Below are 13,945 nucleotides of genomic sequence, written 5' to 3'. Positions count from 1 at the left end.
GCAGTTTTGAGCGGTGGTGTGCTGCGCGTCAGCACGACCCCATTAACTGTGCGCTGGGCGTTATTCTAGAATTCCTACAGCAGTTGTTTGATGAGGGGAAGGCGGCTTCTACTCTCAAAGTGTACATGGCTGCCATTTCAGCCTGCCACGCAGGCATTAATGGCAGTTCTCCTGGCAGTCACCCGCTAGCGTCACGCTTTATGGCGGGGGTGAGACGGCTCAGGGTGCCAGAGAGACACCTCATACCCTCTTGGGATCTGCTAGTGATGTTACGTGCTCTCACAGGGCCTCCGTTCGAGCCCTTGGAGACAGTGGACATAAAGTTTGTCTCTTTAAAGACCGCGCTGCTGCTGGCGTTAACGTCAGAAAAACGCGTTGGTGACATGCAAGCCCTGTCAGTCAGTCCATCGTGCCTTCAGTTTTCGATCGCTGGTGACAGAGTGGTTATGCGACCTAATGCTGCTTACACACCTAAAGTGGTGGTAACCCCATTCCGCAATCAGGTGATTGAATTAGCAGTTTTCTCGCCTCCTCCTTTTGCGTCGGCAGAGGAGGAACGTTTGAATAAGCTCTGTCCAGTGCGCGCTCTCCGCTGTTATACAGAGCGCACTAGAGCGTTCAGACAGTCAGATCAGCTTTGGTGCATGCGCAAAAGGCAGACCTCTTTTAAAACCGAGCCTCTCCCGTTGGATAGTAGAGGCTATCGTGTTGTCTTATAAGAGCTTGTCTTTAGATCCCCCGGAGAAGTTGCATGCGCACTCTACGCGGGGGGTCTCGTCTTCCTGGGCCTTACTAAAGGGCGTCTCAGTGGAAGATATTTGCAAAGCTGCAAGCTGGAGTTCTCGCCACACTTTCATTAGATTCTATATGTTAGATGTGGCTGAACCTAGTTTTCTTCATAGCGTTCTGCGGGCAAGCGATCTCTGAATCCCCTGGCCTGAGAACGATGTATATGATAAGTGTGTTCATTTGTGTCTACATGTTATGTTGCACATGAAACATTTCAGGGTGGTTTCCTACAGGCGCAGGATCACGATCCTCGCCACCTATGATAAAGGTTGCCCTGTTAATATGTTCACCGTCAGCGGCCGTATGAACCTCTATGAGGGCAAAGGCTTCAATAAAGCTGGTGTGTGTAATTGGCTGCCACTGTATTATCACGCGGGAATGTATAGGGTCCCATACTGTTATATCGCAGTGAACTGCGATAAGGAACGTCTCGGTTACTTACGTAACCTCGGTTCCTTAAGCAGGAACCAGATATAACAAAGTTGGCGTGTACAGTGTTACCTTGGATTGATTGTCTTGCTCAGTTTCTTTCAGAGGCAGATCTGAGGGCGCGTAATAAGATTATAGGACTCCTGGGGGTCGGGCCCAGGAGCGCGCGCTGACAGATCTCGCGGCCTTTCAGGCGTGAATAGATAAATGCTTCGATTTGTACCCATGACTGACGTCATGTACCATACTGTTATATCTGGTTCCTGCTTAAGGAACCGAGGTTACGTAAGTAACCGAGACGTTCTATTCAAACTGCACACAGATACGTGCGAACATCCATACACCTGTGAAGACTAAGAAGACTAAGACTTAGCGCTGACACATTTACATTGATATTGAAGATGTTGATCATTGTGCATTATCACTCTTAAAGAACGAAATAAAGAACTTAATAAATTAATTCACTTCTCAAGTAAACTAGTAAAAATAAATAAAGAACTTATCACTCTTTAAAGAACTAAAGAAAGAACTAAATCCCTTGCGTGTGCTGCTTCTAAGCAGCTGATCCTATAGAGAGGCTGGGAAACCTTCACTTTTCCTGAATTGTCCTCCTCTTCCTTCTTCTCCTCGAACTCAAAGGCCACGGTCTGGCGCTGCTGCCGCTGCTCCTCCCACAGGGTGGGGTTGAAGCTGTCACTGTCCGACTGGTAGTCTGGGGGGAGAAGAGAGGCAGGAGAATTCATCTCGATCTCTAATGCAATGGTTTATATCACAAATAGATTAGTTACAATATCCAGAGGAAACACGTTAGCGTATATAACATAAATCTTTCTTGAAGCAGAGATGAGGCACCTCAGAGCAAGAGAGCAGGGCAGTTCATTTATTGCCAGTGAGTGTAGTGTAATATCAGCGTTTTAAAGGATTCATCTGTTTACCCTCTTCATGTCGCGGCTGCTGAGGAAACATGTAGTTGGTGAGGACCCTCTGCTTCGTCTCGGGGTGGGCCTCTGTCTGCAGAGGTATCAGGGCCTTCGACTACAAGAGTCACAGACACGGGTCAAAGGTCAAGATCGTAGAGTCAGGGTCATAGAAGTCATAGACATGTCTCATTTCCTCAATGTGAAATATGCAGCTCATAGAAGGCAACGGCATCATGTTTCATTGAGACCCTTTGATGTCATAACATTCTGTGTAATATGTAGTTTACACAGTTTGGTTATGTTTTACTGCATATGAATAGGAGTTACAGTAATCCCCATGCATCTATACAATGACAAACAGCCAAGGAGGGTCGTCCTTCATACCTGATTGTCTGATAGCCAAAGTGCAGCAAGATCTTTAAGTTTGGTGAAGGTGAACGGTAGATTTTTCAACCTGTTAGGAAGGACAAGATCAGGCAAAATTACACAAAAATATTTGCAGAATTAAGCATTTCACACTTTATATGATGGAAATCAGTGGAAAATGTTTGGAGAGATAAACTGCACAGAAGCACTCTGTGTAAATATTGTCCTGTTTGTATAAAGAGGCAGTTCCCTCCGTGTCCTTAGGCCTTGCTAACACTCAGAAATGATCTAGACTCTGCAGCCTCCGCTAATTACATTATCTACATCCTGTAATCACACACCCATTAATCACCCACAACTTAGGCAAGGGTTGCAAGCACATTTGTTTTATCACAAGGAGGTCTGGTCATCTTATGAGGATATGAGATCACTGTGGATTTGGAATTCTGAGAGCATTTTGGCTGTGCAGTATGACTCAATGATGTCATGTTTAGTGTACAAAGATGCTTTTGTCCTCTTCATCTCCAGACCAGCGCCATTTTACATTATTAACGGGCTAAAGGAAATGTCCTGCTATTATCAAGAGATGTGGGGGATGACGTCTGACTACACTGAGTGTGTGTGTGTGTGTGTGTGTGTGTGTGTGTGTGTGTGTGTGTGTGTGTGTGTGTGTGAGTGAGCGAGCGAGCGAGAGAGTGTGTATGAGGAGTTTGTGTCTCTGTGTGTGTGCATGTGTAACAGCTGGGAGTAGCTGGTCTGTTAACATGCAATCATTTCAATCAGGCACGTGCGCAGACAGACCCCAGAGGGACCTTGAGCCCCCTGTGTTTTCCCCTCAAGTACCCACTTCACTGACTGAAGCCTCCTGATCTTTCAAGAAGTAGAGCCCTTTCTTCTCCAAAACCCTCCATTTTACTGAGGACACAACCACCTCACCAGGCCTAACTAACAGCCTCATACACCCCTGCCCCAGAACACAAACAAGACTCTTCTAGAAATGAATTCATCGGAAAAACAAAGTCAATAAAGGAAGTGAAATGAGCTGTAAAGTTGGGCAGTCGCTTAAGTAGGGTTGGGGTGACGTCTCTGCCCATTTCCTCGGTCAGAAGTGCCCAGAGGCAGGGCACGCTTAATGGTAGCCGTGTTAAGTGATGGTGAGGTTTAATTACCTCAGATGCTCTTACGCACAGGCAGAGCATCTAAACATCTCATCAAAAGGTTCCTTAATTAGCTGCGGGCGATGAGGAAGTGCTCGCTAATGCAGAGTCGCTCTCTTAATGTGCACAACAGAACAATAATTACCACAGGTCTGGACAGAACCCACCTAGACAGCCCACAAAAGGATCCACTTTAGAGCAATTAACAGAGCCTCCGAAATGGAAACGGTTATAGAATGGAGGCTAGATCTCTGGTTCCAATGTTCCGTGATAATACATTAACCTGCTTGTGCATCTCTGGTTCCACTGTTCCGTGATAATACATTAACCTACTTGTGCATCTCGTGTGGAGTGTGGAAAAGGAGGTTTTCCAGAGATAAATCAAGGTTTGAGGCCTACAGGTCACTGGTGAATGAAGAAGGGTCCAGACATTATGCTCTGGCAGTCCCGGGCAAACGAGCGCAGAGGGAAGCATCAGGTGTTACCTATTGTCGCTCAGGTTGAGAACGCGGAGCTTCGTCATCTGGCCGATCTCGTCAGGCAGAAACTCCAACTTATTGGAGCGCAAGGACATGACTGTTACATTCCTGCAGTTGCCAATCTGTGACACAGGAGAGAAGGGATATGATACACATGTAACTAAAACCAGCACACAGAGAAACACACACACACACACACAAACACGCTCACACGTGCACACATACACACACCCACACACATGCGCACACACACTCACACGTGCACACACACATACGCAAACATATGCTGAAGAGAGCGGTACTAAAGACCATCTGCTAGCACGCGCACACACATAAACACACACACACTTGCTGGAGAGGAGTGTGCTCATGACTGTCTTGAGAAGGATCACAAAGCAACAAGTGATCCATCAGCCAATGAAAAGAGAGGACATAACATCATATTTCACTGCCACAGCGAACAAAAACAAAAGCACACCTTTCCTATCCTGGAGCCTCAGCTTGGCCACTGAATTATGGTGCTTAGACAAAAAGAGCTGGTATCGGCCACTGTTTTCAAGGGTAAAGGGAAGGACAGCCGACGCCGAGGATGCGGCTCCAGCAATCAGGCCCGTGGACAGCCAGGAAACAGAGGTGTCCTTCCTGCTCCTGTATCCAGCACCCACTCTGATAAGAGCCATGCCAGCCTGGCACTGCCAGGGAGGAGGTGGAGAGAGCTGGAGAGGAGCCAGGCTCCTGAGCCTGAGAGGCCGGGTAGGATGGAGATAACGCACAGAGAGAGAGGGGGAGGGGGGCAGAGAGACAGAGAAAGAGAGAGAGAGACGGACAGAGAGAAAAAAAATAGACAGAGAAAGAGAGAGGGGGAGGGAGAGAGAGATAGATTGAGAGAGGGGGGAGAGAGGGAGAGAGAGAGAAAGAGAGAGAGAGAGAGAGAGAGAGAGAGAGAGAAAGAGAGAGAGAGAGAGCAGGGTGGCGCGGCGTGGTCGAAGGCAGACATTAGGCCAGAGATGGGGCCATGCCCACTTGGACGGCTGACTGGCGGCCCGGCTGGCAGGATGTCCGGCTGGCTGGCTCCAGCAGCTCCCGGCTGTCTCCCCGCTCACTCAGCAGCAGAGCACAGGCCAAGGCCCTAATGAGTGATCCTCCCCCCGAGGAGACTATCAGCCCTCTGGACTATCAGCCCTAGACTACCAGCCCTCTGGACTATCAGCTCTATAGACTATCAGCCCTCTGGACTATCAGCCCTCAAGACTATCAGCTCTCTAGACTATCAGCCCTCTGGACTATCAGCTCTCTAGACTATCAGCTCTATAGACTATCAGCCCTCTGGACTATCAGCCCTCAAGACTATCAGCTCTCTAGACTATCAGCCCTCTGGACTATCAGCCCTCAAGACTATCAGCTCTCTAGACTATCAGCCCTCTGGACTATCAGCCCTCTAGACCCTCAACCCTCAAGACTATCAGCCCTCTAGATTATCAGCCCTCTAGACCCTCAGCCCTCAAGACTATCGCTCCTTTAGGCTATCAGCTCTATAGACTATCAGCCCTCTGGACTATCAGCTCTATAGACTATCAGCCCTCAAGACTATCAGCTCTATAGACTATCAGCCCTCTGGACTATCAGCTCTATAGACTATCAGCCCTCAAGACTATCAGCTCTATAGACTATCAGCCCTCTAAACTATCAGCTCTATAGACTATCAGCGCAACTACGACTACTACGGCACACGTGACAGCAAGCCAAGTCCATTATTTTCAGGTATCAGGACACCTCAAAGGGCTGTTACCTTCTACCATGCCTACCACTGTTACCACATATATACAGTAAACATGACTTTCTTGTGTACCAACACCACTTTTCTTTTTCACTCTTGTTTATTTCAGCAAGTCAACAGCAGTGCAATGTACGTTTTTGGTAAGACTTTATTTGGATAGTCCGCCTACAGAAACTTTACAGGTAACTTGTTAAAATTCAAGCTCAGTCTGTCTGATTGTTCACTGAACAGCACCTTAACCAAACCCAACCCCGGATCCTAACCTTAACCATAAATTGTAGCAAACAGAGTTTCAACAGACAGTTTGTTTGTAATCTGAGCATCTGTAGATAGTCTATAGGGGACCTCCAAATAAAGTCTGAAGTTATTTTTCACATTACCCAGGTTGCACATTCAATTTACAGTTTTTACTACATGCACATTTATAAGTATACCCGATTATGCATATATATTTTACATAAATTACACACATCAATCACATTCTTTATGTTTCCTTACCTCCCTGGGCAGTTCTGTAAGGAAGTTCTCGTCGCCTGCAAATGTCCGCAGGCTGGTCAGGTAGCCAATGGTTGGAGGCAACGACTCCAGTTCATTACAGCTGCAGTCAAACTCCTCTAGGAGCGCCAAACTACAGGGACACCAGACATCACATATAAGGAACACAGAGCTCACCAGCATGACCTGTGACCTTTTATATTATACAAACTAAAGGGACACCAGACATCACAGATAAGGAACACAGAGCTCACCAGCATGACCTGTGACCTTATATATTGTACTGTAGACTGCTTTTTGCACAATCAGTTTAGAGATGATTCAGTTTGAAACAACAACGACATTTAACACTTATATTGAACACTATAACAACTACCCCAATCTTATTATCTTATCGTGAGGATGTGACGCAGACAAACATTTGTTTCATTTCACAAAAGATGTATACAACTGCATTTATATTACACAGCCCCTATTACCATGTACTATTGCGTACAGTGTAATATCCTGAAGAATGTCCAGTAATAGCACACAGATACTTTGTTATTAAATTATTTAATTCATTATTATCAACTGAATTATTATAGAGTTTGGACTACAGGTAGAGTTAGAGATAGGGTTACATATTTGTAAGGGCAGAGTACTAAAGTGCTGTTATGCACTGACAATTGTTGCATTACACTGTAGGTAGTGGTAAAGGTACAATGCAACAGGGGCTATGCAAAAAGTGTTGCTTACACACACAAATGATGTGGTAGTATTTTAGGCTATGCACAGGTGTAACTTCAGAAAAGGCTGTGATATAAGACATTCCCATTCACACACATATTTGGACAATGAAATAACTACGAATAAATGAAAAAATATGTGGCGTAAAGCAATGAAAGTGGAATGATGTTAGATGTCTCTTCAAAGCTTTATATTAGATATTAGTGGAGGACACTGAGACCGCATCAGAGTAAAACTATTTTAGAGAACATTATTCCCCTAAATTGCTTTAAAGTCACAAACTAGAGATAAACTTCAGAGCCTTCAGATTCATCCTTACGCACTAATAAAAAATATCAGTAAGTACAGAAGTAACATCATACAGTCTACTAAACTTATATTCATCTATGAGACCAAAGTGTTTATTGAGTCAAGCGCTTCAACCGTGTGACAAACGTCTCGAATCATGACAAAACAAGATGTTTTCCAGTCCCTATGGGGAAATCCAAATATTGTTTGCTGCTCCGTAACCATTGGGGGAAAAAGAGATCCATATTTCTCCCGTCCACACAGTGGAGTCATTAGTGTAGCATGTGTCGGGGGCAGGCAGCTGGCCTTCCATATGCACAGCATTTGTGCCGCGTCAATTTCGGCGTACACTCTCCAGAGACACTGAAGGTGAGCGCTTGTCTGAATAAACACGCCGCGGTCAAGGACATGAGTAGAATATGGGGCCGTTCACAGGCTACTTACCCTAATTTGGGGCGTCCACTAAGAGGATCATTTTAGACGCATGTGTGGACGACACACACAAACAAAACAAAAAATTGACCAATGACAAACCAAGAATTCATAAAAGGTGCACAGAATCACAGGCATGAGGAGAACGTGAGTGACATGTCGCCCATGGAGATGATGGTGGTTGTCATGGCGGCTTCACTACCTCTGTGGAGAGATCACACCCCCTGTCTTTCTGTGGTTTCTACAGGTTAAATCAAGTGCAGGCCCTCACTCATGTTGTAGACATTTAACCAACTTCTCAGGCTTTCACGTGACAGTGAAAGTCATCCGATTGCTATGCTGTATTTCTTTGTATTTGTTTAAAAAGGCAACAATTTAAATCTTTCATGAACAATAAAGGTATTGCTTCCCCCAAAAGTAAAGTGTATAACTGTTGGTTTCGTGCTGCTGATTAAGGCAAAGCGAGAGGAATAATCACTTAACAGCACCTAACGGGGTGACAAAGTACTTTGTCGCCTCTCTTAGCGTGAATTCTGGTATTGGAGGTGACAAGAACCAACGGCACTGAGGTGCGAGACACGTGTGTGTCATCCACAGTCCCAGACAAGGGAAAAAAACAGTAGTCGACTCAGAAGGAGGCACGGCTCTGATTCGGCTCAGTCCTGGCTCTGATTGGTCCTGAGTCTGCCAGTGAAGGGGGGGGGGGGGGGGGGGGGGGGGGAGTGGAGTGTGGCTGAACCTAGATATATAATGTGCCTGCTACTGTAACGCTAACGCTTGTTCCCTGCACGTCCTAATGAGATTATGTAGACATGGCCCTGAAGCCTGCATGGAGTACATTACAACAGTAACACTCACATTTACAGTTAGGCTCTCTACCTGACTTAAACACACTCACACATCTGTGAGGAATACATTCCGCTTCTCATGCTGTATATGGTGTGTGGTGTGTGGTGTGTGGTGTGTGGTGTGTGGTGTGTAGTGTGTGGTGTGGGTGGTAAGACATGATCATGATTTTTTTTGCTCACCTTCCAATGTTGTTAGGCAGTGAGGTAAGCTGGTTGTCATCTACTTTCAGCGTTGTCAGCTTTTTCAACATTCCTGTGACAGTAAACGATAGACACGTCAGACACATTCATTCCCATCACACATAAAATCTTTCTACTGTAGGAAGCATGGTTTTGAAAGTCGCTCACTAAATATGTTCGTATGATCCTTAAACCACACTTTACGAGCACACTGTGATGAGGATATGTCATCTAAAGCGGGACTGTGTGTAACTGAAGCACCAGAAAAGGACATGTCCATTGCAGGTTTTACAGTTTCACTCAAACATCACTTCAGCAGTGATGACACGAGAGTAATGTGATCCAGGGTCAGATCCCGGACACAGTCAGTAAGCCTGTCTCCACTCTCTCTCTGTCTGTCTGTCTGTCTCTCTCTCTATCTGTCTGTCTGTCTCTCTGCGTACCTATGGAGTCGGGCAGCTGCTGCAGCATGTTTGAGGACAGCAGGAGGTCTTCTAAGGACTCGCATCCTGAGATGTCAGCATCCAGAGCCTCGATCCTGTTCTTGGCCAAGTCCAAGTACCTGAGCTGCCGCAGCTTGCCTATAGACTTCACAGAGAGGAAAAGGAGGTTAAAACAGGGGATCTGCCATCCCCTGAGGACAGACAGGCCCACCACATGACAATAAGGAGCTGATAACCTAAATGAGAGTAACAACATAACAGGACTGACTTTACCAACATTTGAAAATTAGCATGAGGGGATTAGTATTTTACTGAGAAAGTAAAAGATTGCATGAATAACATAAATAGCTTATATGAATACAGTAACTCTGATGCATTATGGAACTTACATATTACAGCGGAACAAAGGACCTATTTAATTTCGTTTTAGATGCCTTTTGATCAAAACCATTGATCCATTCAGCACAGAAATCTTTACACAGAAGCTGTTGTACGTTCCCCCGAGCACAGTGTTGTCCACAGCACACTAGTTTTGGCAAAAGGTCGGCAACATAACACAATAATTAACGGAAATAACTGACTATTATCGACAGCCTCCCACCCAGCATCCCTCATGCTGTTGGTGGGATGTGCATCCATACTGGTGACTCACGGCAGTGTGTGCTTCAAGTGTGTGAGACCATCTGTCTGAGGCCACCACAGAGAGCCGCTGACTCATCTGACCAGCATGCAGCAGTCTACAGCCTCAGTGCTATCTCTACTCAAAGACGATACACACACGCAACTATAATGGCCGCCATCCATGTAACAAGTCTACAGCCTCAGTGCTATCTCTACTCAAAAAGGCTACACACGCGCAACTATAATGGCTGCAGTCCATGTAACAACTAAACAGAGGTGTATTCTTCTTATGGATCTACACCCTCTCTTATCTACTCAAAGATGCTACAAACACTACGACATACCTGTCGCCGTGCATGGAACAACCTAACAAAAGCATTCCCTTCCTTCCATGGAGCTATGGCCTCTCCTAAGTACTAGCCCTACTTAAAGATGCTACAATCACTGAGACAAAATGGTCGCCTTTAATGTTACAGTTTAAAAACAGTGTACTCCTGCATGAGGCATTCAAAGATCCATGAAACTGTTCTGTATACTGATCCAGGAAACGGCAAAAACTCAGAGAGCCAGTTATACTTTCACCCAGCTAGTGCACGGCCCTTCATGACCAGAAAACAGGCACTGCAGCTTTGGATGAATAAAATAGTATCGCCTAACAAAGAGGAGTTCCCCAAAGCGTATGACACAGGGGTGGTGATGCTGCGCTATGATGGAAAGACCCCTTGTTCATGATGGACTTTAAATAGAATAAATTAGAATAGTCCAGATGCCTCTGTGACATATTTTTGCTTTCAGTTTAATTTGTGTTATCTCACTTAACAAAGTGGCTTCAGTGATTTCACCACTCATCAGGCCAGCCTCTCGTTACGTGTCATGTGGTCTGGATTCGGTACGGATTCACACACTGTGTCATTGCTGTTGTCGGAGCTGAACTTACCCCAGGTATTCTCTGTATTGAGTTGTTATCCAGCCACAGTTCTTTCAGATTGTGTATCTGCTCCAAAACCTCTGGCTTGAAGAACAAAACAAAACAAAACAATGCAGCACAAACATTATCCTCTGAGAAAATCATTACTTTGAAAATGACACAATGTCTTACCTACAATAGGGTGCTATAAAAAAAAAAGAAGCACAAACTCCTATTCAAAATGACTGTTATCGATCCAGGCCTCAGATTCATTGGTATGCGGGGGCTTATGAAATAAAGCGTGAGGTTATTCTTCACAGATTTCTGAGTGTCAAAATGAAATGTTGAAAAGCAGCATGAGCACAATGACTCATAAAGTGCTGGGTGAAGGGATATTGTGCCAACACAATCTATCAGTCCTTTGAAAAAGAGCAGTAGAAAATCCTGATAGTGGTAATGCCCGGGCCTGGCAGCGACTGACTGGTGACTGAAATGAACCAGATGGCAAATGACTTTGGAGCCGAGCCAGAGCAGAGCCGGAGCCGAGCCGGAGCTGAGCCGGAGCCGAGCCAGAGCGGAGCCGGACGTCAGCTCGCTTCTGCCTGGGATGCTCTGCTTGTGCCACAGGTTATAGGAGTCTCATTGGGCACTACACACAAACACACACACACACACACACACACACACACACACACACCACAGACAGACACACACAAACAGACACACACACACACACACACACACAGAGGCACAAACACACACACACACACACACAGGCACAAACACACACACACACACACAGGCACAAACACACACACACACACACACACACACACACTCATTACTCACAGGCACAAAAACACACATACAGCCGATGAGATTGACTGCCTGTGTGTATTGTGAATGGCAGCATTAAAGAGACTGGAGATGGCGTGGCTACAGCCTCCTAACTCAGTGAAACACACACACACACACACACACACACACACACACAGCCACAGCCACACACACACCTCTCATGCAGACCCTACCCATGATCAATTTCAATCTCTCTGATAGGCCTTTCATGCATTTTATTTTCCCAGCATGAGGCACTGCTTTGCAGCGCAAAGCCATTTCTTCACTCGGCTTGAAGTCTTTTGGTGTGCTCTTCACGCTGGCTACTTCATGGTCTGAGCAGACAGATCTCATACAGAGTTAACAAATAAAAGAAGACATTGTCACTCTTAAGAGTCCTTTATTATAAAGAGAGGATGCATTCTTTGAGTAATGTACTATATAATCCAAAGCTGGTGTATTCTTATAAAGCTGAGTGTTCTCTACTCTTTGCATGTAAAATACATTCTGCACGTTGTTATCAACAATTTTTATTATTATTACAACATACAAATTAAAAAAATATTATGTGCCTAACGGACCAATTAGGAAGATTTGGAAATACGAATTCCCCTCACTGAAACTTAAGCTTAAATAAGAGAAAAAAAAAGATGCTGGCAGGAGGGCCGGCTTGGCACCTTGGTCGCACCTGTTCTTGCCGGAAGAGAGATTAAACCCTTGGCTTGAGCACTGGCACTCGCGATGGAGGAGGCATATTTTCTGTCTTTAAGGCCACAGCAATTAGGCTTCCCCGTTCCTTTTATGTGCAGCTCAGCTGTCATTACTAATATCTGATTCAGCTCCAAACTCCTTCGGGTGTGTGAGTCTGTGTGTGTGTGTGTGTGTGTGTGTGTGTGTGTGTGTGTGTGTGTGTGTGTGTGTGTGTGTGTGTGTGTGTGTGTGTGTGTGTGTGTGAATGTGAGTGAGTGTGAGTGCGCAGGCGGATCTGTGTGTAAGTGTGTGCCTATGTGTGACTATGTCTGTGAGTGTTTGTGACTGTGGTTTCTAGGAGTGCGTGTGCATTTGTGTGTGTGTGTGTGGCGGATGGGCATGCATTTGAGTGTGTGTATGTGTGTCTGGGAGTGCGTGTGTGTGTGTGTGTGTGTGGGTGGTGTGTATATATGCATGTGTTTGTGTGTGTGTGCGTGTGTAGGCAGGGTGTCTCTGTGAGAATTGAAATGGCTGAGCCTGCAGACCGGAAGCCTTACAGCCTTACAGGAAGTGGGTCACATGAAGACAGGAAGAGCACGCTGTCCACGGGTGTTCTCCACTTTCTTGGGGGCTTTGAACAGTAAAGCACACTTCTCATAATGCCAAACCATCTGTTCTCTTGGAAGTAATGAATTCTTTCCTCCCTCTCTCTCTCTCTGTCCCTCTCTCTCCCTCCCTCTCTCTCTCTCCCTCCCTCCCTCCCTCCCTCTCTCTCTCTCCCTCCCTCTCTCTCTGCCTCTCCCTCCCTCCCTCTCTATCTCTCTCCCTCTCTCGTAACCCAAGGACAAAGTGTCCTGAATACACAGTCTGTCCTGCGTACTTCACCATAAAACAAAGTTTATGGCCAATTAAGAGGCTCCGCAGTGCTCCAGTCTGTTGTTGGTCATGGTCATCCTTTATTCTCCTTCTTCAGCAGCCTCCCGGATTTCTGTGAGGCTTTGCCTCGTCCCTGAGGCTTAGCCAAGAGCTGGAGACTGACACACACACACACACACACACACACACACACACACACACACACACACACACCCAGTTCATTCCAGCACGCACGAGAGAGACGTCACAGAGATGCGTAGCCTAATCTAACATAGCCAGGCGTATGTGTATGCAATCATTGTGAATCATGGACTTAATGTTGGTGAGAAAAACGACACCATTAACGACGTTTAACACATCTCAACTGATTTGTTTGCCACCAGAGGACGGCCCTCGACGGAGGATTGAATGTCTTTGAGACGTGTGGTGCGTGTAAGCGTGCGGGGACATGTGTCTTTGAGACGTGTGGTCCCTGTAAGCGTGCGGGGACATGTGTCTTTGAGACGTGTGGTCCCTGTAAGCGTGCGGGGACATGTGTCTTTGAGACGTGTGGTCCCTGTAAGCGTGCGGGGACATGTGTCTGAGACGTGTGGTCCCTGTAAGCGTGCGGGGACATGTGTCTTTGAGACGTGTGGTCCCTGTAAGCGTGCGGGGACATGTGTCTTTGAAACGTGTGGTCCGT

General features: G+C 46.1%; 1 protein-coding gene across 11 annotated transcripts in view; it reads right to left on the bottom strand.

The window, feature by feature from the left end:
- lrrc7 (leucine rich repeat containing 7) overlaps positions 1-13,945 on the bottom strand; it is a 132,578-nt gene that overhangs the window by 24,620 nt on the left and 94,013 nt on the right. For 7 of the 11 annotated variants that reach the window (XM_031574665.2, XM_031574671.2, XM_031574672.2 and 4 more), the window contains exons 9-17: positions 10,891-10,965; positions 9,333-9,477; positions 8,890-8,962; positions 7,874-7,891; positions 6,416-6,545; positions 4,147-4,262; positions 2,523-2,592; positions 2,154-2,253; positions 1,806-1,930 (exon numbers count right to left, since the gene is read on the bottom strand). In XM_031574665.2, the coding sequence (XP_031430525.1) occupies positions 1,806-1,930; positions 2,154-2,253; positions 2,523-2,592; positions 4,147-4,262; positions 6,416-6,545; positions 7,874-7,891; positions 8,890-8,962; positions 9,333-9,477; positions 10,891-10,965 (852 nt within the window). The remainder of the gene's footprint in view (positions 1-1,805; positions 1,931-2,153; positions 2,254-2,522; positions 2,593-4,146; positions 4,263-6,415; positions 6,546-7,873; positions 7,892-8,889; positions 8,963-9,332; positions 9,478-10,890; positions 10,966-13,945) is intronic. The other 4 variants (XM_031574669.2, XM_031574676.1, XM_031574668.2 and 1 more) reach the window with 3 other exon arrangements.

This window comes from Clupea harengus, chromosome 10 (genome assembly GCF_900700415.2).
Source record: "Clupea harengus chromosome 10, Ch_v2.0.2, whole genome shotgun sequence".
NCBI classification, from domain to species: Eukaryota; Metazoa; Chordata; class Actinopteri; order Clupeiformes; family Clupeidae; genus Clupea; species Clupea harengus.
The sequence above is the reverse complement of the archived record's forward strand: the minus strand, read 5'-3'. Positions and strand labels throughout refer to the sequence as shown.